The sequence below is a fragment of the Jaculus jaculus genome, chromosome 1 (genome assembly GCF_020740685.1).
Source record: "Jaculus jaculus isolate mJacJac1 chromosome 1, mJacJac1.mat.Y.cur, whole genome shotgun sequence".
Lineage (NCBI taxonomy): Eukaryota > Metazoa > Chordata > Mammalia > Rodentia > Dipodidae > Jaculus > Jaculus jaculus.
In genome coordinates this window covers 43,883,229-43,908,615 of record NC_059102.1, presented here as the reverse complement: position 1 = coordinate 43,908,615, position 25,387 = coordinate 43,883,229, and the positions used below count along the sequence as shown (strand labels likewise).

Genomic DNA, 25,387 nt, shown 5'->3' with positions numbered 1-25,387 from the left:
CTGAGCTCCAAGTTAGCCTGGACTAGAGTGAGACCCTACCTTGAAAAAAAAAAAAAAACACCTTTCTACTGAATCTAGCATGAAATCCAAAATTCCTTACTACAAGTCTTTTCTACCTCTTTCACAATCTCCTAACACAGTTGATTTATTTTAGGTTTTTGTACTAGGAATATCCCCTACCTGGAAGGCTCCTCAGATCTTCACATACAGGTTGGGGATGTAGCTCAGTTGTACAGCCTTACAGCCTTACCAGGCATGTGTGAGGCCCTGAAATCTAGCTCTGGCACCACTAAAAACCAAACACAAAACGTGGAGAAAACACCTCCCCAAAGAAAAATTTACAGCATTATCTTACAATTATGAGATAATGTAAAATCATGTGCCCAGCATAGCAGTAGCTACTTAAATTAGTTCTTTCCCCATATACATATCCGCCTTATGACTTAAAAAAGTTCATGTACGCTGTCCTAAGCAGATGACCTCATTTTATTTTCACAGCCTTCTACAGTGCTTCTCATTTAGCAGATGACAAACAGTCCAGGGATTGGGATATAATTTCTGAAGAGGTAATGAGAAGCCAATGGGGGCGTTTTATAAACAGAAGATGGACATGACAAGTGGTTTTTGAAGGAACTGTGGAAATATTATTTTGACTACTGGCATAAAAATATAAAGATTAAACCAGGCGTGGTGGTGCAGGCCTTTTAATCCCAGCACTCGGGAGGCAGAGGTAGGAGGATCATCATGTTTAAGGCCACCCTGAGACTACATAGTGAATTCTAGTGAATTCCGGTCAGCCTGGATTAGAGTGAAACCGTACCAAAATAAGTGAATGAATGAATGAATGAATAAAAAAAAATAAATAAATAAAGTTTAAGCCCAGCGTGGTGGTGCATGCCTTTAATCCCAGCACTTGGGAGGCAGAGGTAGGAGGAGGACCATGAGTTCAAGGCCACTGTGAGACCACCAAGCGCACTGCAGATCAGCCTGGGCTAAAGCGAGACCCTACCTTGAAAAAAAAAAAAAGTTTAAGGTGTGGTCTGCAGCCAATAACTGAAGAGTTAAATCAACAATTGGAAGGGGAAAGAATGAATGAGAACACCTTGGCAAAATCATGGGCAGAAGACCTTCCCTCCTATCCCTGTACAGAACTTCTATGACAAATACTGATGTACTTCTGAGTCCCCAGAGCCATTGTGTATCTTGGTCTGGTGTTAAGTGTGTGGCCCAACATGACCTCAAACTCGGTAGCTTGCTGCTTCAGCCTCCCAAGTGCTAGGAGAACAGGCGTGCACCACCACGCCCGGCTCCATGCGGCTCTTTCCCGATTTCACCGGCCCATTAGCATCGCCACGAGGGCCAAAGCTCTTAGGCAACCGCTGGGTTTGCTTCTCTAAAAGCAGTCTAGTTGGTGGGAGGAGGAGGCTATGGACTTTAGAAACCAAGGATTTGAACTTTCAGAACTTCAGGCATATCGTCCTCTCCCTTCTCTGGAAAAAGAAGAGGATCCTCATTTCACGTCTTCACCTACTTTTAAGGGTCACAGCACGAGAGACATGCGAGACAGCTGAGCTAACCCACACAGGCTCCGACTCCTCGCCGGCCGGCTGAGGCAGCCGTTCGCGGGGAGATGACGTCACGTCCGGCGGGCCGACGCTGAGCCCGGCGTGCCGACGCCTGCGTCAGCAGAGAGCGGGGCTGGGGGCACCGGGTTTGAAGTGGTGCGGGCCGGAGCGCTGCCGCCTCCGTGCGTGCGTGTGCGTGTGTGCGTGTGCGTGTGCGTGTGTGCGTGCGTGGGACCCCCGGCTGCCCCGGCGCTGCGGACTCGAGTTCCGTGGGCGGCCGATGCCCGCAGGCCCGAGCCGGCCGCCCCGCTCCGCTCCGGCCGCTCCCCTGGGCGCCTTGGCCTGGGCCTGCGCCGCTGAGCCCCGGGAACGAGCGCCTCGGCGGCGCGGCGTGTAGCTCGCTCGCCCGCTCGCTGGCCGGGAGTTGCGAACCGCCGGCGCCGGCCATGGCGGTCTCCAGGTGGGTGTCGCTCGCGCCGCGCTAACGGGGAGAGGGCTGCCGGAGACGAGCGCTGCCCATTGTCGCCGCGTCGCCCGCACTCCGGACTTCACCCCCGGCCCGGCGGACGCTGGGGCTCGGGTTACCTCGTCGTCCGTCGGCCCGAGAATGTCTTTTTCTTGTTGGAGAGACTCTCTCTGGCACGTTGGGACTGGTCTTTCTTCTCCTCGGCCGCGCTTCTCTGGTTTCCCTTCCTTCTTTCAGTTCCAGGAGACGCTCTTCATCTGCAGAGTTTGAGCCCTTAACCTCCATTTCGTGGCCAATCTGGTAGTATAGCCGGCGAAGGGAGGTTCGAATTCCAGTTCTCTAAAAGACCATCGGATTAGACTGATAAAAGTATAATTTTTTTTAAAAATGCAGCTTTAGGGAATATGTTTTCTTGAGACATTTTTCTAAAGTGTAGTAACTCCTTTTGTTCAACAATCACCATTCCGTCGTCAGCTTTGTAGTTTTAAGCAGATCATTAGCATCCTCATGCGAGAGACGTAGATCTTAAATTGTAAAATACTGTCCACAGCAATAAAGTCTAGGAAAACCATGGAAAAACTAACAAGATTATACTTGCCTAGCTGCCAGAGGGAAAGTTTTCTCCTCCGACATGATAGAGTGCTTGGCAAACTTTGAAAGGTTTGATTTTGGTGGCCCTCTGACATTAAATAGGGCATAGTTTCTCAATGACAGTAAGATTCACTAAGTCCTTTAGGTTCGATGAGGTAACTTTTGAAAAAAACTTATTTATTTGAGAGAGAAAGGCAGAGAGAGAGAGAAAAAGAGGGGAGAGAGAAAGAATGTGTTCCAGGGCATCTGGCTTAAATGGGTCCTGGGGAATCGAACCTGGGTCCTTTGGCTTTGATGCAAGCGCCTAAACATCTAAGCCATCTCTATAGATCTGATGATGTAACTTTTAATGAAAATTGAGTCCTTTTACTTTATGCACTAAAAGAGATCAGTAATGAAAATACTGTTCTATTGTGTGTTTTTAAAATAGTTTACTTACTTACTTGAGAGGGAGGGGAAGGGGCAGATAAAGAATGGGCACACCAGGGCCTTCAGCCAGTGCAAACGAACTCCAAAGCATGTACTGCCTTATGCATCTGACTTTACGTGGGTACTGGGGAATCGAACCTGGGTCCTTAGGGTTTGCAGGCAAGAACCTTAACTGCTGAGCCATCTCGCCATCCCTCATTTGGTTTTCATAACTCGTTGAATATGTTGAGTATTTTATGTGAAGTGTGTGTTTTACAGAGAGATGCTTATCCATCTCTCACAGACTCCCCAGATAACTGATGAAATAAAACCGTGCGGGGGAAGCTCATGGGAGTTATGTGAAGGGAGTTGCTAGGAACCACTAGGAATGGGTAGTAGGAGGCATATAATTTCATAGGTAGACTAATCCATTCAATGAGAGATTCTTTTTTTTTTTTTTTTGGTTTTTGAGGTAGAGTCTTGCTCAAGCTCGGCTGACCTGAATTCACTATGTTGTGTAGTCTCAGGGTAGCCCTGAACTCACCGCAATCCTTCTGCCTCCTGAGTGATGGAATTAAAGACGCCCAGCTGAGAGAAAATTCATGATGATCCTCCTATCTCTTCCTCCCAAGTGCCGGGATTAAAGACGTGCACCACTACGCCCAGCTCAGAAAATTCTTATTTTCACATATGTAAAGCACCTTAAGAGGATAAAGCAGCATTTTAATTTCTTCAAATACAGAAAGATATATCTTCTAATTTGTTACCACACATATCACATGTAAATGCATAAATATATATTATAAGCACATTGACATGTAACTGAATATGAGATTTGCCTGTCAGGCATTACCATGTTTAAAGAAGTTAGTACTAGTACTGGGCTGGAGAGATGGCTTAGCGGTTAAGCGCTTGCCTGTGAAACCTAAGGACTCTGGTTTGGGGCTCAATTCCCCAGGACCCACGTTAGCCAGATGCACAAGGGGACACATGAGTCTGGAGTTCGTTTGCAGTGGCTGGAAGACCTGGCGTGCCCATTCTCTATCTGCCTTCCCCTCTCCCTCTCCTTTCCCCCCCCCCCCCCCCGTCACTCTCAAATAAATAAAAATGAACCAAGAAATTAAAAAAAAAAAGTTAGTACCTCTTAACACACTCTATATTTTCACAATGCTGGAGGTAGCTTTATAGAGGCAAAAATGATAGTGTATAAAAACTGTCTAAGCCAGGTATGGTGCCTCATGTTAATGATCACAACACTTGATAGGCCTGTTTATTTATTTATTTGACAGAGAGGTGGGGCCAGGGAGATAGAGAATGGGTGCACCAGGGCCTCTAGCTACTGCAGACGAACTCAAGATGCATTCACCACCTTGTGCATCTGGCTTATGTGAGTCCTGGGGAATTGAACCTAGGTCCTTTGGTTTTGCAGGCATGCACTTTAACTGCTAAGCCATCTCTCCAGCCCGATAGGCCAGTTTAGAAAGGTCACCTTCTAAATGAGTTCCAGGTTAGCCTGGACTAGAATGAGACCTAGCTTCAGAAAGAAAGGGGGAGGAAATAAGAGAGAGAAAGAAAAAGAAAGTTTTATTTGTTTGGTCAGTACTAATTAGTTATCTATGTTTAGGACACCTCATTTTTGAAGGAGTGGTTGTGAAGGCTTCTGCTTTTTGTACTCATTCCTAGGTTCCAAATAAGTGTTTCCCCCCCCCCCCATAGATTTCTTTCTTTTTCACTTGCCATAATTAAAGGCTTTCATATTTTATGAAAGCTACTTCTGTGCTTGGTTTAGTAATATAAATTTAAGGAAAATATTTTGAGATACCTTGTGTGTTTTGGGGATATTGGCAGTTTGGTATATATTTGTGGATTCACTTTGAATAGTAAACTTTAGTTTCACATTGGGCTTCTTGCACTAAGCATATGTCTGTAATAAATAAAGTCTCTTTGTCATTGATACTGTGGAAATTATTTAGGTAGTTTCTCTTTTTTTCCCACTATTAAACTTTTTTTAATTGGTTTTCAAGGTAATGTCTCACTCTAGCCCAGGATTGGCCTCAAACTCACAGTAATCCTCTTACCTCTGCCTCCCAAGTGCTGGGACTAAAAGGCGTATGCCACTATGCCCAGCATTAAACTTTTTTTCTTTTTCTTTTATTGACAGCTTATACTTACAGACAATGAACCATGGTAATTCCCTCCCCTCCCTCACTTACCCCATCACAAATCCATTCTCCGTCATAGCTCCTTCCCCTCTCAATTAGTCTTATTTTGATGTCATCATCTTTCCTCCTATTATGAGGGTCTTGTGTAGGTAGTACCAAGCACTGTGAAGTCATAGATATTGAGGCCAAATTGTGTCTGGAAGATTGCATCATAAGCAGTCCTACCCTTCCTTTGGCTTTTGTTGTTGTTTTTTCACTCCAGCCCAGGCTGACCTGGAATTCACTTTGTAGTCTCAGGGTGGCCTCGAACTCATGGCAATCCTCCTACCTCTACCTCCCAAGTGCTGGGATTAAAGGCTTTCACCACCATGCCTGGCTTGGTTCTTACAGTCTTTCTGCCACCTCTTCTGCAATGGACACTGAGCCTTGGACAGTTTGATAGAGATGTTTCAGTGCTGAATACTCTGTCACTTTTCAGCACTTACGGTACCTTTTAGGTCATCTCAGTGGTCACTGCCATCTGAAAAGAGAAGCTTATCTAACCAGAAGTGAGAGTAGCATTAATATATGTGTATGAATCTTAAAGAAAAGTGCTTACAGGGCAGTTTGGTGAACATAACATATGCATTTAGCCAGAAAACAGGCATTACACCTCTAAGGCTTGTGGCCTTGCCTGTCATAGCCTTTTGGCTAGGTTTTCAGTATCAGGCTTTTCCTTCCCATGGATCAGGCCTATAGTCCACTTAGAGAGCATTTGGTTTCCCCCAGAGCAGACATGCCACTATTGCTCCTGTTGGCTCATTTGGCCTGGGGGGCCCAACTTAAGGTTTGCATTGTCTACTTCTGTCTTTCTCCACTAATGATGTCTCTTTCTCATAGGGTTGCATGCAGTATAGCTTCTTCTAGCTTTCTGTCAGCTGGTCTACAGGGAGGAGGTTTTCAACTTGATTTTGCAGTGACCTGCAGCTTGAGCATGTGGGGTCTTTAGCAATAGGGTCAATTATAAGCATTTCTAATAGAAAGAAAGTATTAAATTGGTATAATCAGTCCCTGAATTGCAAGGTCATGAACTCTGGGAAGAATCTTTAACTTTTCTTTCTCTCTCCACCCAGCCAGTTACTAAACCCAGTCCTGTCTTAACCTTCCTAATCTTCCTGCAGGCAATCTTTTTCTTTGTATACCCATCACAGTAGTCCTCTATCCAGTCATCATCTGTAGTCCAGTACAACACCTGTGACACGGGTTCTCTTTCCCTCTACCTTGTCTGGTATCTCACGTCAATCTATTCACTTCAACATGTTATTTGCTAACGTGCAGATTTAACGTGATTTTTTTCTGTTTGAAACTAACATTTTCTGTTGCCTTAAGATAATGTCCAAATTCCTAAACATCTTACCAGACCACAAAGGATCTTCATCTTGTGTTATGTTCTCTGTACTTTTCTCCTCTCTCACTTTAATTTTCCTGTGTTTTTACAAAACTTCCAACTGTTATCTGTTGAACACTTCTTTCCCCACCACAAATCTAATTCCAGTCTTTGGTCTAAAAGTATACATGTCACTTTGTTCAGGAAGCCTTCTGGTGTTTTACTTTACCCTTCTGGTGTTTTACTTTACCTGTGCTATTTACAGCAATGTATATTCTTGTCAGTCATAATACTTACAATGCTTAGTAATTGGCTGTTTAATTGTTTTGTCCTTTGCTGGATTAACCTAGTCTCTGGGAGAAAGAAGTGTGTCTTTGATCTTTCTGCCTCCAGCAGAGTACCCAGCTCCTAAGAGACGCTCAATCATTTTCTTTTCTTTCTTTTTTTTTTTAAGAGGAAAGTCTCAATATGGTGCCCAGGCTGTTTCTCCCTCTCTGCCCCCCCCCCCCCAGAATCCCATGTCTCCCCAGTAGCTGAGACAAAGGGGTCAGTGCCCTGGCATTTTTTTGGGGGGGGGGTTGGGAAGGATACTGGAGTTAGAACACAAGCCTTTAACTCTTTGCTGGCCAAGCATTATACCACTGAGCTACACTTAGTTTTTAGTACACTTTTTCTTGATTTAAAAAAAACAACACAGTTCTATTTATGTATGAAAGAGAAGAGAGAAAGGAGGAGGGAGAGAATATGCATGCCAGGGCCTCTTGTTACTGCAAATGAACTCCAGACGCATGCACCACTTTGTGCATCTAGCTTTATGTGGGTACTGGGAAATTGAACTCAGGCCAGCAGGCTTTGCAGCAAGTGTCTTTAACCACTGAGTCATCTTCCCACCGCCACCCCCCCCTTGAATTTTTTTCTTATTATAGTTGTTTTACTTCATGCTTCATACTTCCTGTGACATCATAATTTATGAATAGGAGAATGCTTCTAAAAGTGCTGCTTAGTTTAGCTATAAGTTTTTGTTGTTTTGGGGTGCTGGTGATTGAACCTAGGAATGTGTGAAAGAAAGCGAATTGGTTTACCACTGAATACATCTTTAGCCTTGTTTGTTTGTTTTTTAAACATATATTTTAAAATTTATCTGCATGTGTGTTTGTGCGCATGCCAGGGTCTTTTGTCTACAAAAACACACCAGACTCATGTGCCACTTTTTGCATCTACCTTTAAATGGGTGTTGGGGGAACCAAACCCTGGGCTAATAGGCTGTGCATACAAACACCTTTAATTGCTGAGTGATCTCCCCAGCCTAAGCCCTTGAAAAAATTTTTTGAAATTTTACTTATTTGACAGAAAGCGGGGGGGGGGGGGAGAGAAAATGGGCATGCCAGGGTCTCCAGCCACTGCAAATGAATTCCAGACGCATGTGCTACCTTGTGTATCTGTCTTACGTGGGTCCTGGGGAATTGAACCTGGGTCCTTTAACTTTGTAGGCAAGTGCCTTAACTGCCAAGCCATCCTAAGCCCTTAAAGAAATTAAAGGTTACTTTTTATTTTTTTTAGTTTTTTGAGGTAGGGTTTCACTCTAGCTCAGGCTGACCTGGAATTCCCTATGTAGTCTCAGGGTGGCCTCGAACTCACAGTGATCCTCCTCTGCCTCCCGAGTGCTGGGATTAAAGGTGTGTGCCACCACAACTGGCTACATATTATTATTAGCTAGTTAGTATTTTTTTCTTGATCATACAAAACTTCAGGAATATAGTTTTGTTTTGTTTTTTTTCTCGGTGATTTGTGGTGTAAAGTGATTCTAAACTATCTAGACATTTAGAATTTGATTGTTTTAGAAGTTTAGGTCTGTGACTAATATTTGAAATGTAATGATACAGACTTTCTTAAAAGAACTCAAGAAAACACACTGTCTTAAAAAAATAAATTGCTACATATGAGCAAAACTTTGCTCAGTCTGTTCACTGTTGCTGCCTTTCTGATACTTCAGAGCAACATTGTTTCAGTTGAACTATTCTGCTGTGGAATAAAGTCCCTCTTTTCTTTCCTTGTTTAGTGATGCAGCCCAGGCTGGCCATTAACTCAGGACCTACTAGTGCTGGGATTACCGGTGTTCACCACTGTATGTCCTTCCTAAGGACAGGGAAATATTTAATTACATATATGAGATGGCAGATATTCTAAGCCTACTCTTCTCCATACTGCTAACTTCAGTCCATTATGAGATTGGCAGGAAGCAGTATTATATTTTATCAGCTATTCTGTTTTTTTAAAAAATGCAATCATTAAAGAAGCTTTTCCATTTCACCATGAAGAATTACAATCTGTTGGTTTGGCTTATTTCTCAAAATCCTTTGTGCATACATGTGCATATGTTAATCTGTGTGTGTGTGGGTGTGCATGGGCCACGGCTTGTGTATGGAGGCCAGAGGACAACTTTCCAGTGTCAGCCCTGCCTTTCGTCTCATTTAAGGCAGGGTCTCCTTCTTCTCCATTGCTGTACTTGGCAGCCCAGCTGTTCTGTGAGCTCCAGGGAAATTTTCATCACCGCAGTGGTCTCCATCTGTTTCTCAGTGCTGGAATCACTGAATCTTTCTATGGCTTCTGGGTTTTTTGTTTGCTTTTTTTTTTTTTTTTTTTCTTTCTGTCAGCGTGTTACTCTAGCCCAAACTGGCCCAAAACCCACTATGTAGCCCAGATACAACCTCCTGAATGCTGTGCCAAAAGTGGAAGCCACAGTGCCCACCTGTCTTCCAGGTTTTTACATGGGGTGGGGGACCAAACTAAGGTCCTCATGTTTGAGTGGCAAGTGCTTTATCCACTGAGCCATCTCCCAGCTCTTCTTCAATGTACATTAAAATTTATTTATTTGCAAGCAGAAAAAGAGAGAGAAGAGAGACAGAGAATGGGCACATCAGAGCCCCTAGCCACTGCAAACAAACTCCAGATGCATATGCCCCTTGTGCATCTGGGTTATGTGGGTCTCGGGAATTGAATCTGGGTCCTTTGGCTTCTCAGGCAAATGCCTTAACCATTAAGCCATTTCTCCAGCCTTTCAATGTACTTAAAAAAATTATTTGAGAGAGAGAGAGAGAGAATGGGCACATCAGGATCTCTAGCCACTGCAAATGAATTCCAGACACATTTGCCACCTTGTGCCTATGAGGGATTGAACCTGGGTCCTTAGGCTTCATAAACAAGCACCTTAACTGCTAAGCTGTCTCTCCAGCCTGATGTTTGAGTTTTTAAAATGTTTTAATTTATTTGATGGAGAGAGAGTGAATGTATGGGGTAGGGCCTGTTACCACTGCAAACAGACACATGCACCACTTTGTTGCTTTATGTGGGCTCTAGGGAATTGAATGTAGGCCAGCAGGCTTGCAAGTAAGTGCCTTTACTGAGCTATCTCTGTAGCTCTTGTTTGTGTGTGTCTTTTCAAAATTTTTATTTCTTTATTTGTAAGCACAGAGAGAGAAAGAGAGAGATTGAGAGCATGCCAGGTCCTGTAGTCACTGCAAACAAACTCCAGGTGCATGTTCCATTTTGTGCATCTGGCTTTGTGTGGGTACTGGGAAATTTAACCCAGGGTGTTAGGCTTTGCAGGCAAGTGCCTTAACTGCTGATCCATCTCTTTAGCTGTGTGTATGTTGGTTTTTCAAGGTAGGGTCTCACTGTAGCCCAGGCTGACCTGAAATTCACTGTGTAATCTCAGGATGGCCTCTAACTCATGGCAATTGTACTTTTGCCTCCTAAGTGTGAGATTAAAATGATATTAAAGGTGTGTGCAGCACTGAGTCCAGTTTAGATTTTTTTTTCCTCCTCCAAGGTAGGGTTTCACTTTGGCCCTGGCTGACCTGGAATTCATTATGTAGTCTCAGGATGGCCTTGAGCTCATAGCAGTTCTCCTACCTCTGCTTTCTGAGTGCTGGGATTAAAGGCATGGGCTATCACACCTGGCTATTAGATATTAGTATTGGCTATTAGATTAGTATATTTTTAAATTTTATTTATTTATTTTTATTTGAGAGCGACAGACACAGAGAGAAAGACAGATAGAGGGAGAGAGAGAATGGGCGCGCCAGGGCTTCCAGCCTCTGCAAACGAACTCCAGACGCGTGCGCCCTCTTGTGCATCTGGCTACCATGGGACCTGGAGAACCGAGCCTCAAACCGGGGTCCTTAGGCTTCACAGGCAAGCGCTTAACCGCTAAGCCATCTCTCCAGCCCTAGATTAGTATTTTTTTAAATCTTTAGATAAAGTCATGGTGAAGGTTATAATTTGTTGGATTATGGGTATAGTGTAGAAAAATGGCCTGAAGAAAATAGCATAGCTTAATTACATTTTTCACCATCAAATGAGTATTTACTTACTGAATGCTTTCTATATTTTATTTTGTTTGTTTTTTTGAGGTAGGGTCTCATTCTGGCCCAGGCTGACCTGGAATTCACTATGAAATCTCAGGGTAGTCTCGAACTCATGGCCATGCTCCTACCTCTGCCTCCCGTGTGCTGGCATTAAAGGTGTGCGCCACCACGCTTGGTGCTTTCTATATTTTAGATACTGAGGTAATATCAGAAAAGGAAAGCAGTGCTTAGCTGGCCTTGCATCTGGCTTTGGTGTGGTTTCACATTTTCCTATTGATTCTTAGTGTTTTCTATGTGGTATCTTAAATTAGTCTACTTTCTTGTTTAGAAGCAATATTAACATAGATTCTTGTTACAATATGAACTAGAAGATGTGTTTTAAACACTAGAGGATTTCTTTAGTGACACTGATATGTGGTGTAGTATGCATACTAAATATTTATTGTCTTCATTTCCTAAGTAAGATGGATAAGTGATCTCTATTGAAATTTTACTGCAAGAGCGATGCAGCTCAGCTTGTGGATTTATTTACTTATTTATTTTCTCCCCAAGGTGGGGTCTCTCTCTAGCCCAGGCTGGCCTGGAATTCATTTTGTAGTCATACGGTAGCCTTGAACTCACAGCATTCCTCCTACCTCTGCTTCCTGAGTGCTGCAATTAAAGGCATGTGCCAGCATGCACAACCCCCTTTGACCCTAGGACTGTATAAGTGGGCATGGTGATACCCACCTGTGATCCCAGTACTGGGAAGGTAAATTGAAGGTCATTCTCAGCTATCTAGTGATTACCTGGGATATTTGAAACCCTGTCTCAACAACAGCACAATTAACTGTATTTTGACTTCATGTAAACAACGAAATGGACAAATTTACCATTGCTGCTTTATTTTACTTCACAGATCCTTGTGTCAAGGGCTGACTAGTAGTAGATGTGGTACTCATTCCTTTAGTTAAGGTTCCAGAGCCATTTACAAAAATTGAAACATTTAAGCCAGATATGGTGGTGCATGCTTTTAATCCCAGCACTTTAAAGGCATTTGCCTGCAAAGCCTGCTGGCCTGGGTTCAATTCAAACAGCTCACACAGCTAGATGCAAAGTGGCACAAGCATCTGGCATTTGTTTTCGGTGGCAAGAGACCCTGGTATGCTTGTGTGTGCACCCACAGAAATAAATTTGGGAGAGGGGGTTTCTAGGCAGAGTCTTACTCTAAACCCAGGCTGACCTGGAACTCACTCTGTAGCCTCAGGGTGACTTTGAACTCAGTGGTCCTCCTACCTCTGCCTCCCGAGTGCTAGGATTTAAAGGCGTGTACCACCACACCCAGCTTAAAATGAATGAGTTTTGTTTTTTGGTTTTTTTTTTTTGAGGTAGGGTTTCACTCTAGCTCAGGATGACCTGGAATTCACTATGTAGTATCAGGGTTGCCTTGAACTCACGGCAATCCTCCTACCTCTGCTTCCTGAGTGCTGGGATTAAAGGCGTGCACCACCGTGCCTGACTGAATGTATGAGTTTTTATAGTTTTGTTATTACAAATTATGATGCAAACATCTGGAGAGGAGAGTGGCTACATTATAGCTACTAACATAATTAGTACAGCCACACATTCTTTCCTTTTTACTCAGGCTTTAGAACAGTTGTCTGAAATCATAGTTTGGTGAAATAAATGTGAGTTATGTCATGTATATTATTTCTCTGAATTGAAATTGGGATTAATTTTACAATCAGCAATTATTGTCAAGTATAATTCTTTTATATTTTATTTAAATTATTCTATACTCTGTGGTGCTTGTATCTGTTCCTTCTGTGTATCTTTCAGAGAATGAAGAATGTTTTTTTCCCTCTTTTCCTATTAGATGTTTTATAAGAGAAGTTTAAAAAAGTACTTCTATTTATTTTTAAGCAGAGAGAGAGAAAGTGAGAATGAGTGTGCCTTTTGCTGTTACGCACAAACTCCAGACACACATGCCTCTTTGTGAATCTGGTTTTACCAGAATACTAGGGAATTGAGCCCAGGATGTCAGACTTTGCAGGCAAATAACTTTAACCACTGAACCATCTCCCCAGCCCATAGAAGTTCTAGTGAAAGTATATTTTGTGGTATCATAATCCCAGTACTGAAGAGGCTGAGGCAGGATGATTAGTCTCAAAGAAAAAGATAGAGGAGGTGGGGAAATGGCTCAGTAGTTAAAGTTGCTACTTCCAAAGTCTTCTGGCCAGGTTCAGTTCTCCATCCACCCACTTAAAGCTGAACTCGAAATGTGCCATATCTGGGCTGGAGAGACGGCTTAGTGGTTAAGGTACTTGCATGCAAAGCCAAAGGTTCCAGATTCATTTCCCCAGGACCCACATAAGCCAGATGTACAAGGTGATTCATGCATTTGGAGTTCAATTACAGTGGCTGAGCGCCCTGGTGTGCCCATTATCATCTGCCTTTCTCAAATAAATAAATATTTTTTTTTTAATTTTTTTTTTTGTTCATTTGTATTTATTTGAGAGTGACAGAGACAGAGAAAGAGAGAGAGAGAGAAAGACAGAGAATGGGCGCGCCAGGGCTTCCAGCCACTGCAAACGAACTCCAGACGCCTGCGCCCCTTGTGCATCTGGCTAATGTGGGACCTGGGGAACCGAGCCTTGAACCGGGGTCCTTAGGCTTCACAGGCAAGCGCTTAACCGCTAAGCCATCTCTCCAGCCCTAAATAAATATTTTAAATGTAGCATATCTGTTATTTTGTTTACAGTGGCAAGATGGCCTAGTGAACCCATACACCACACACACACACATGCACTCATACATGTAAATAAATAAATTTTAAGGGCTGGAGAGATGGTTTAGTCATTAAAGGCCTTCTTTGGAATGCCTGTCACTCTGGTTCAAACTGCCAGTACCCATGTAAAGCTGGATGCATAAAGTAGTACACATGTGTGGAATTCATTTGCTGTGGCAAGAGACCTTGGATGCCCATTCCTCCTCTCTCTCTCTCTTTTCTCTTTCTCCTGCTTTGCTTACAAATAAAAATAGAAAATAAAATTAAAAATGCACCCACATAAAACAAAGAGGAGGGGAGGGGAAAGAAGAAGGGAAAGATGTGTAGAAAGAGAAGTATTGATTTACAAGCACTCTGAAGTTCTATGTTCCCTCAAGTCCTCCTTCCCTTTTGTCTTCTCTTGTTTCTTTTCTTTCTTTAAATTTTTTGCTTGTTGCTTTTTTTCTTGAGACAGGGTGTCGTTCAGTTTGTTATCCAAACTGACCTGGAATTCACCCTGTAGCCCCAGGCTATCCTCAGATTCATAGCCACCATGCCTGACTTTTTTAAGAAAAAAAATTTTTCCATACAATACATATTATTCATCTATAAAAAGGAATGCATCTCTGACATATCTTACAACAGGGATGAACTTTCAAAACATCATGCTAAGTGAATTAGGTCAGTCACAAAAAGACAACTGTTGTATGATTCCACTTACATAAAACATTAGTACTGAAAAAACACATTTAAAGGGCTGAAGTGATGGTTTAGCAGTTAAGACACTTGCAATGCCAGAGGACCCAGGTTCGATTCCCCAGTACCCACCTTAAGCCAGATGCACAAGGTGGAACATGCATCTGGAGTTTGTCTGCAGTGGCTAAAGACTCTGGCAAGCCCATTTTCTCTCCCTCTCAAATAAAAATGTAAAAATACCTTAGAAGTGGAAGCCTATAGAGACATAAAATAGACTAGTGGCAATGGTGGGTAATAGAATGGAAAACTGAAAAAAAAAATTTTTTTTGTTTGTTTTTTGAGGTAGGGTCTCTAGCCCAGGCTGACCTAGAATTCACTATATAGTCTCGGGGTGGCCTTGAACTCACAGTGATCCTCTTACCTCTGCATCCCAAGTGCATCACCACTCCTGCCTAAAAAATTTTTTTAAATATTTTTTATTTACTTAGAGAGAGAGGAAGAGGAAGAGAAATAGGCAGAGAGAGTGAGAGTACAATCAGGCCTCCAGCCACCACAAACTCCAGATGCATGCATCCCTTGTGCAGCTGGCTTATGTAGGTACTGGGGAGTCAAACCTGGGTCCTTTGGTTTTGCAGGCAAGTGCCTTAACCACTAAGCCATCTCTACAGCTCTAAAAACAACAACAAAAACAACTGTTTAATTGACAACTTCCACATACACAGATAATTTACCACATGATCACAATCCCCTCTCACTACCCTCCCTTTTCCCTCTCCTGGAGGGGCCTCCATTCAATCCCTTGTTTCCAACTAGTCTTTTATTTTCCTATGTGTATGTGTATATGTATATATGTATGTGTGTGTGTGTGTGTGTGTGTGTGTGTGTGTGTATGGTTTTGTTTTGTTTTGTTTTGTTTTGTTTTGTTTTGTTTTTTGAGGTAGGGTCTCACTCTAGCTCAGGCTGACCTGGAATTCACTATGGAGTCTCAGGGTGGCCTTGAACTCACAGTGATTCTCCTACCTCTGCCTCCCAAGTGCTGTCATATATATATTTTTAATTTCTATTATGGTCTTGTATAGATAGTGCCAGCCACAGTGAGGTCTTGAATATCATGGTCCCTTTGTGTCTGGAAGAGAGTATTGCAGAGCACTCTTCCCCTTCTTTTGGTTCTTACTTTCATCAATGGTTTCTGAGCCTTGGAGGGTGTAAGAGAGATGCCTCACTTATTGCTGAATGCATCCTCTCTCTGCTTGCAAGTAAATAAAAATAAAATATTTAAAGCAAGAAATGAGCGACTAGACAGATGGCTTAGTGGTTAAGATGTTTGTCTGCAAAGCTTAAAGACCTAGGTTTGATTTACCCAGGTCCCATGTAAGCCAGATAGATGCACATGGTGGTGTATACATCTGGAGTTCATTTGCAGTGGCTAGAGGCCCTGGCATACCCATGTTCATTCTCTCTCTCTCAAGTAAATAATTTTTTTTTTTTTTTTTTGAGGTAGGGTCTCACTCTGGCCCGGGCTGACCTAGAATTAATTATGTTGTCTCAGGGTAGCCTCCAGCTCATGGCAATCCTCCTACCACTCCCTCCTGAGTGTTGGGATTAAAGGTGTGTGCCACCACGCCTGGCAAAAACCTTTTAAAAATATTTTTTAGAGTTTTTTTTCTCAATTTTTATTAACATTTTCCATGATTATAAAAAATATCCCATGGTAATACCCTCCCCCCCCACTTTCCCCTTTGAAATTCCGTTCTCCATCATATCCCCTCCCATCTCAATCAGTCTCTTTTATTCTGATGTCATGATCTTTTCCTCCTCTTATGGTCTTGTGTAGGTAGTGTCAGGCACTGTGAGGTCATGGATATCCAGACCATTTTATGTCTGGAGGGAGCATGTTGTAAAGAGTCCTACCCTTTCTTTGGCCCTTACATTCTTTCCACCACCTCTTCCACATTAGACCCTGAGCCTTGGAAGGTGTGATGGAGATGTTACTCAGTACTCCAGTCACTTCTTTCCAGCACTATGATACCTGCTGAGTCATCCCAAGGTCACTGCCATCTGAAAAGAGAAGATTCTCTACCCAAAATGAGAGTAGCGTTAATATAAGGGTATAAATATTAAGAGAAGTGCTTACTGGGCAGTTTGATAAGCATAGTATATACATTTTTCCAGACATCAGCAGAAGTACACCCCTAGGGCTTAGGACTACCCCTGTTTTAAGTTTTCAGTATCAGGAATGTATTCCCCCCCATGGAGCAGGCCTCCAATCCAATTGGAGGGCAGTTGGTTTCCACCGTGACAGATGTGCCACTATTGCACCCATTGGCTCATTTGACCTGGCTGGCCAAATATAAGGCTTGCAGTGTCCACTGTTGAGTATCTTCATTGGTGATTTCTGTCTATCCCACTGAACTGTATGCAGTGTGGCTTTTTCTTGCTTTCTATGAGCTGGTCTACATGGAGGAGGTTATTAGCTCAGTTCCAGCAGGATTTCTCAGTGGCCTTGCAGCCCAAATATGTGGAGTCTCCAGTGTTAAGGTCTTACCATCTATTCCTGGTAGGAAACCAAGGGCCTCGACAATGGCCTGTAATGTTTTGGGGACATCAGAGATCTACCTGGCCAACAACTCACTGGAAGGTATTCCATCTCTGGCACTGAAATTTTTCTAGTAACGATCTATGGCTACTGTGTGTTCCATTGTCCAAAAAAGGAGGTTTCCGAGCCGAGTGTGGTGGTGCACACCTTTGATCCCAGCACTCGGGAGGTAGAGGTAGGAGGATCACCATGAGTTCAAGGCCACCCTGAGAACACAGAGTGAATTCCAGGTCAGCCTGGACTATAGTGAGACCCTACCTCAAAAAACAAAAACAAAAACAACAAAAACAGTAGGTTTCCATGTGACTTATTTATATCCTCTTAGGTTTTGATTAGCCCTCCTTCCACCTTTCCATATTCAACCTCCTCCCCTGACCTTACTTAGGCCTTTTCATCCTCATTAATCTGTTCTTCTACTTACATATAACTGTGTAGTCTTAGGGTGGGGAGTATGTATAAACAAATAATAGTTTCCTAAAGGAGAAAGTGGCCGGTTGTGGTGACGCATGCGATAGGATATTGCTGAAGAGGCGAAGGCAGGAGGATCTGGAGTTTGAGGCCAGCCTAAAGGAGAAACTGGTAATACATGAGCAGCCAAAGAATAGCAAAACCTAGGGAAAAAAAGTATTTGGGGAAGAACAGGGTAATGCAGAAACTTAGGGATAAAAGGATTTTAAGAACAGAAACTTGCTGGAATCAGACATAAGAAAAATTGAATTTATCAAAATGTTAACGGGATTTGGAGCTTCAGAGTTCATTAGAGACTTTTCAGTACGATATATCAATAGATAGAAAGAAATGACCTGTGAGGATTAAAACTCTGTTTAATGAGAAATAAAGGTTCTTAAATACTTGTTCTAGATGTTTGATACTAAAAGGAAAGTGTTCACGAAGGTTGAACACTTTATTGTTTATTTTCTGGATCTCTGCATAGTGAAAGAAGGGCATGGATTTAGTTATTTGTGATACTGGAGAAAGGATGGTTGAGGATGAAGGGGGTTAGTGTCATTTCAAAAGTAGTCCGTATGCTTTGAAAAGGAGTGAGGACTCCATCTGAAATAGGCTATGCGTAAAGATCAATGTTGAAAGATAGAGAGGGAAGAACTTGAGATAGTCTGTATTGTAGCCTAGGGACTCTCCACCTCCCCCAATAGGGTCTTGCTCTCTAGCCCAGGGTGTGTGTTGTAGGCATTGTAGTCATCTGACTTGCACAGCAAGCACTTTTAGCCACTGAGCCAACTCCCCAGCCCAGTCACTATGGTCTTGGTCTTTATTACCATTTGTCTGCATTAAAGTGTCTATCCCACATATGAAGCCCCATTCCTGTCATTACCTGTGGCATCCACTTTACTGAGGTTGATTATTGTGGGAGGGCTAGACCTAAATGGTAAGTAGGCATGTCATAGTAATTACTCATGACGTTGCCTTCCTTTCTAAAGACCTTACAATTTTTCTATATCCCAGAAATAGTAACTGTTGTCCACTACCCCCTTGCTCTTGGCATGAGATATGTGATTTTATTGCAGATTTTGTTCATAATTGCCAGAACTGGGATTTAAACCAAGACACTGTAGCTGAGGAATTAGTGTCCTTATTTGGTATGATTTTTATTTTGTTTGTTTTGGTTTATTGTTTTTTGAGATAGGGTCTCACTCTGGTTCAGGCTTACCTGGAATTTACTATGTAGTCTCCTCCTACTTCTGCTTCCCAAGTGCTGGGATTAAAGGCATGCACCACCATGCCTGGTTCTGGTGTGATTTTCTTTTTTAATTAATTAATTTTATTTCTCAATTTTTATTAACATTTTCCATGATTATAAAAAATATCCCATGGTGGGCTGGAGAAATGGCTTAGCGGTTAAGTACTTGCCTGTGAAACCTAAGGATCCTGGTTCGAGGCTTGATTCCCCAGGACCCACGTTAGCCAGATGCACAAGGGGGCGCATGCGTCTGGAGTTCGCTTGCAGTGGCTGGAGGCCCTGGTGCGCCCATTCTCCCTCTCTCTCTATCTGCCCTTTTCTCTCTTTGCCTGTTGCTGTCAAATAAATAAATAAGGAATTTTTTAAAAATCCCATGATAATACCCGCCCCCCCACTTCCCTCTTTGAAATTCCATTCTCCTTCATATCCCCTCCTCATGGTATGAATATTTTATAAGTTCAGGGATATTATTTATTTACTCTGGCATCACCTTTGTATGAGTGATTAATACTCTCAGCTGTCTTGTGAACTTTAGCACTATTCTACTTACTTGTTTGGTCTCTTAGTTATGTGTTTCTTGCCACTAATAGGCTTGTCATCTATTTCTTGAGCTGCCTTTTCCATTTCTTTTAATAACCTCCACTTTTTTTTTTTTGAAAGGAGGGGTTGAGACAACTAAGTCTCTTTGTAGCTGAGGCTGACCTTGAACTCAAACTAATACTTGTCATAATCCTACACCAAGCCTATGTCATCATGCAAGTCTAGCTTGACATCTTCATGTTCTAAGATTAAAATCTCACAGTCTTTTCAACACCTTTGACATTTCACTTATCAACACACCATATCCTTTGTTTCTGCCTTAATGCTACCAGCTTCTTCCTACTCTTGCTAGGATTGTAGTTCAGGCCTTCACATCTGGCTTGTAATTCTGAAATAGGTTCCTTTGGTTTCCTTCAGGCTTCACACTACTACCAGTTGAATTTTCCTAAAGCATAGCTCTAGGCCCATTCCCCCCCTTCTCTCTCCTTTTTTTCTCTGTGTAGCCCAGGCTGGCCTTGATTATATGTGTGATTGTATGTGTGTACCACTACCCTTTGGTGCTGCATCATTTTTTTGACCTAAGGTTTTCATAGTTGCACATTCAAACATCTCCATATTATTTCAGTAGCTATGTTACCCATTTTTATTTATTTTGTTCATTATTTATTTATTTATTTGAGAGTGACAGAGAAAGAGGCAGATAGAGAGAATGGGAGCACCAGGGCTTCTAGCACTACAAACAAATTCCAGACATGTTTACCCCCTTGTGCATCAGACTAACGTGGGTCCTGGGGAATGGAGCCTTGAACCAGGGTCCTCAGGCTTCACAGGCAGTCGCTTAACTGCTAAGTCATCTTTCCAGCCCACCCACTGTCTTTTTTTTTTTTTTAAAGTATCCTGAATTACAACCAATGCCCCAAATTAAATTCTTCCTTCCCTTATTTTTTATTTATTTTTAAGTTTTTGGTTTTTTTCAAGGTAGAGTCTCACTCTAGTCTCAGGATGGCCTTGAACTCACAGCAGTGCTCTTAACCTCTGCCTCCCAAGTGCTGGGATTAAAGATGTATGTCACCATGCCCAGCTAGTTCCTTTTTTGTTCTTTTTTGGTATTTAGAGGGAGAGCGAGGGAGCGCATGTGCGGGCTCAAGAAAGGATGCTTCAGGGCCTCCAGCCACTACAAACAAACTCCAGATGTTTGTGTCACCTTTTGCATCTGGCTTACATGGGTCCTGGGGAATTGAACCTAGTTCTTTTGGTTTAAGTAAATGCCTTAACCACGTTTTTTTAAAGAAGATATTTTATTTTTATTTATTTACTTGAAAAAGAGAGAATGAGAGAGAGGGAGAGAGAGAGAGAGCGCGCGCGCCAGTGCACCAAGGCTTTCAGCCAATGCAGACAAACTCCAGATGCATGTGCCACCTTGTGCATCTGGCTTACATGGGTCCTGGGGAATTAAACCTAAGTCCTTTGGCTTTGCAGGTAAGGGCCTTAACTGCTAAATCATCTCTCCAGCCCCCTTAACCACTTTAAATTTTTTTTTTTTAATTTATTTGAGAGTGACAGAGAGAGAGTGAGAGAGGGAGAGAGAGAGAATGGGTGTGCCAGGGCTTCCAGCCACTGCAAATGAACTCCAGACGTGTGCACCCCCTTGTGCATCTGGCTAACATGGGTCCGCATCTGGCTAACATGGGTCCTGGGGAATCAAGCCTCAAACCGGGGTCCTTAGGCTTCACAGGTGAGCACTAAACCGCTGAGCCATCTCTCCAGCCCCCCTTAACCACTTAAAAATTTTTTTTTGTTTATTTTTATTTATTTATTTAATGAGCGTGATAGAGAGAATGGGCATGCCAGGGCCTCCAGCCACTGCAAACTCCAGATGTATGCGACCCTTGTGCATCTGGCTAACGTGGGTCCTGGGGAATCAAGCCTCGAACCGGGGTCCTTAATGCTTCACAGGCAAGCACTTAACCACTCAGCAATCTCTCCAGCCCCCCCCCCCCCCCACCAACTACTTTTAAAAATACTTTTTTTTTGCTCCTGGGTGTGGTGTTGTACACCTTTAATCCCAGCACTTGGGAGGCAGAGGTAGGAGGATCCCTGTGAGTTTGAGGCCACCCTGAATTCCAGGTCAGTCTGAGCTCGAGTGAAAATCCTACTTTGAAAAACAAAAATAAAACAAAGCAAAATTATTTGCAAGCAGAGAGAGAAGAGAGAATGGGTACACTTGGGCCTCTAGCCTCTGCAAATGAACTCTAGATGCATGCTTTGCAGGCAGAAGTCTTAATTATTGAACCATCTCTTAGCCTACTGTTTTTGCTTTTTTGAGACAGGTTCTCCAGGGTGGACTAGAACTCACAGTGTAGGCCAGGCTGCTCTCAAACTGTGGCAATCCTCCTGGCTCCGTTTCCTGAGAGCTGGTACTACAGGAATGGGTCACCATACCTGGTTTATTACTGGCTTGCTTATTTATTTATTTATTTATTTATTTATTTATTTATTTATTTATTTATTTATTTATCATATGGCCCACACTGGTGTAAAATTTTTGATAAGTAGCTGAAGTTGGCCTTGAACTTCTGATCGTCCTGCCTTGTCCTCTTGAGTACTGGTGTTACAGGCATGTGCCACCATGCTAAGCTCCTAGCATAGGTCTTTTCCACAAATGCTCAATACATTTACTCATTGAGGTTTATGAGGAAACATTTCAGATTAACCATTATATTATTGTTGTTATAGACTTGATCGTCTTTTTATCTTACTGGATACTGGTACAACTCCAGTTACAAGAAAAGCTGCTGCACAGCAACTCGGAGAAGTGGTGAAGCTTCATCCTCATGAACTGAATAATCTGTTATCTAAGGTAGGACTCATTTGTTCTTAGTGCTGGACAGTTATAAAGACTTGACCATGGATAGGGACACTAAAGGTAGAACCTGTCTTAAGTAATAATTTGTAATTTCCAAATTCTGTTAAATAGCTTTAACTCTCCAAACAGCTTTTAAAATTTGCTACTTGTTTATGGTGTATTAAATATTTTTAATCTGTTTTAATTAAGGTATCTGTCAGTATAGGACCTTTTACTTATGTCACAACTTTGAATCTGACCCTATTTGGTAATGAACTAAGTTGTTCATCTGGTTTGTTAGTGGTCTAACTTGTTCTTCATGGCTAATAATTATATTGTAGTTAGTAGTTTTCAAATGGGCAGTAATGGGAATATATGAAAAGCTGGTTGTCACAATACCTTTTTAGCTTTCAGCTATTTGAAAATGATGTAAGCTTTCTGTTTTGCTGAATCTATGTTATAATTCTCGTCCATAGTTTTTTCCTATGCAGTGGCAGCATGTTTGCTAAACATTGGGTTTGTTGAAGTGTGCCTATATGGTAATATTTGGTGGATTCCATTTGTTGAATTCTTTGGCATGCAAAGTAAAGAGGGTATTATCGGATGGAGGAAGGAGGTGAGTGGCAGGAGTTTGAGGGTAGAGTAGAGGCATTATGATTACTTGGACTTTGGGTGCCCCAAGATACCTCCATCTTGTAGTCTACTCCCCCTTTCAATCCCATTTGTTCCTTTCTGCACATGAATAAGTCCTCCTGAACCATGTACAAATGTGCATTGTGTGGTTAGTACTATAAGGGCTAATAGTATATTCTACTCTAAAATATTAGCAGGATATTAATAGCCCCCACATTTGCAGAATGAAAAAGGTAGTAGCATATCTCTAAGGTGGGCATATAGGGAGGCATGTACATTTTTTTCCTTATTCCAGGTGAAGAATAGAGAGAACTGAAAACAATTGATGAGAAAAGATTTTTCCATTTTTCAAGTAAATTCAGTTCAGAAAGCAGACCTCTGCACATTGGCTGCTGTCAGATTATCTTAGAATTTGTTTTAGCACTTTTCTTACCTTCTTTGCGCTGTCGTTATTTTCCTATTGTCTTTTTTTTTCCCCCCCTTTGAGGTAGGTTCTCACCCTAGCCCAGGCTGACTAGGAATTCACTAAGTAGTCTCAGTGATCATGAACTCATGGCAGTCCTTCCTATCTTTGCCTCCCGAATGCTGGAATTAGAAGCATACACTACCACACCTAACTTTCTTTTTTTTTTTTTTTTTTTTTTTTGAGGTAGGGTCTCACTCTGGCTCAGGCTGACCTGGAATTCACTATGTAGTCTCAGGGTGGCCTTGAACTCATGGCGATCCTCCTACCTCTGCCTCCCAAGTGCTGGGATTAAAGGCATGCGCCACCACGCCCGGCTCCCTAACTTTCTTTTAAAAAATAATTTATTGTGCTCACTTCGGCAGCACATATACTAAAATTGGAATGATACACAGAAGATTAGCATGGCCCCTGCGCAAGGATGACACGCAAATTCGTGAAGCGTTCCATATTTAAAAATAATAATAATAATTTATTTATCAGAGAAAGGCAGATAGAGAGAATGGGCACACCAGGGCTTCTGGCCACTGCAAATGAACTCTAGACTCATGCACCACTTGGTATACCTGGCTTATGTGGGTATTTGGGATATTGAACCTGGATCTTTAGGCTTCCCCTTAACTGTTAAGTCATCTTTCCAGCCCTTTTTTAAAAATTAAAATTAAAATTTTGTTTTTGTTTTTTCCAGATAGGGTCTCATTCTACCCTAGGCTGACCTTGAATTCACTATGTATTCTCAGGGTAGCTCCGAATTTACAGCAGTCTTCCTACCTCTGCCTCCCAAGTTCTGGGATTAAAGGCGTGCACCTCTACACCCAACATTTTGGTTTTTTGAAACAGGTTTAATGAAATAATTTACAACTGTTAAGTGCACAACTCAATGGCATTTACTATATTACTATTGTGTGCACCTGCTGTCATCACAATCTAAATTATAAAACATTTTTGAGTGTGGTACAGGTTAAGTAGCTGTGCTTCTAGCTGTCTGAGGCAAGAGGATCACAGATTCAAAGCCTGCCTGAACTGGAGTGAGTTCAAGGCCACCCTAGGCAACTTTGTGAGACTCTGTTTTAAAACAAAAAGTAAAAATAGGACTGGGCTCAGTGGTAGAGCAGTTGCCTCGCATGAGTTCAGTTTCCAGCTACACACACACACACACACACACACACACACACACACACACACACAAAAGAAAAGACAAAAAGAAATTTCATCACCACAAAAAGAAACTTTATACCTATTACCAGTTGCTTTCTAGTACTTTTTCTTTCATACCTAGCTCAAGGCAACAATTAAACTAACTTTGTAGGTTTCCCTACTCTGAATATTTTGTAAGCAAGTGCCTTTGACCACTGAGCCATCTTCCATCCCCAATTTTTTTGTATAACACAAATCATATAATGTGTTGATCAGTTAAGAAAATACTGTATTCATACTGTACATGCAGTATGCAGTATTCATTCCTTTTTATTGCCAAATAATATTCCATTCTGTATAGAATACAGGAACAATATACTACATCTTATCCGTTCATCAGTTGATGGATATTGAAGTTGTTTCTACTTTCTGACCATTATGAAAATATACTGCTATGAAAAATAGTGTACATATTTTTCATATGTAAGTAGGCATCTTAGTCCATTTTCTGTTGCTGTGACTCAATACCATAAGCTGTGTAATGTGTAAAGAATGAAAGTTCATTCAGCTCACAGTTCTGGAGGCTGAAAAGTCAGACAGCTACATCTAGTGAAGGCCTTCTTACTGGCAGCTGCAGAGTCTTCAGGACATTTAAGACATCACATGGCAAGAGCCAACTTGCTTTTATTATAAATACATTCTCCAAATAATTCATTGGTCCATGAATGGATTAGTCCATTCCAATATATCATGACTTACCTCTTAAGGTCCCAACTGGTTTCACCTCATAGTGTGGATTAAATTTCTACATGAGTTTTGGTGAAGACACTCAAACCATAGCTGTATGTTTCCATTTTCATGGGTCTGTAGCTGGGAATAAAGTTGCCAGACTGTATAAAGTAACTATATTCAACTTCTAGACTGTTTTCAAAAATGGTTCTACCATTTTACATTTCAAATAGTAGTGTATGAGAGCTCAGGTTTTTATCTTGCTAACATTTATTTACTGACTTTTTATTTTTGGTTTTTCGAGTTAGGGTCTCACTCTAGCCCAAGCTGACCTGGAGTTCGCTCTGTGGTGTCAGGGTGGACTCAAAATCATGGCGA

The 25,387-nt window shown here is 42.1% G+C and overlaps 1 protein-coding gene and 1 non-coding gene across 3 annotated transcripts in view; both read left to right on the top strand.

The window, feature by feature from the left end:
- Positions 1-1,943: 1,943 nt before the first annotated feature.
- The window catches only part of Btaf1 (B-TFIID TATA-box binding protein associated factor 1), a 130,051-nt gene continuing 106,607 nt past the window's right edge, over positions 1,944-25,387 (top strand). The window contains exons 1-2 of one of the 2 annotated variants that reach the window (XM_045153974.1): positions 1,944-2,025; positions 21,939-22,062. In XM_045153974.1, coding sequence (XP_045009909.1) covers positions 2,012-2,025; positions 21,939-22,062 — 138 coding nt within the window. In that variant the 5' untranslated portion in view covers positions 1,944-2,011. Of the gene's footprint in view, positions 2,026-21,938; positions 22,063-25,387 lie in introns of those variants that run through there. The other variant, XM_045153979.1, reaches the window with a different exon arrangement.
- Positions 23,493-23,599, top strand: LOC123458155. The gene has a single exon (XR_006635453.1). It is a non-coding gene; the product is annotated as a U6 spliceosomal RNA (small nuclear RNA).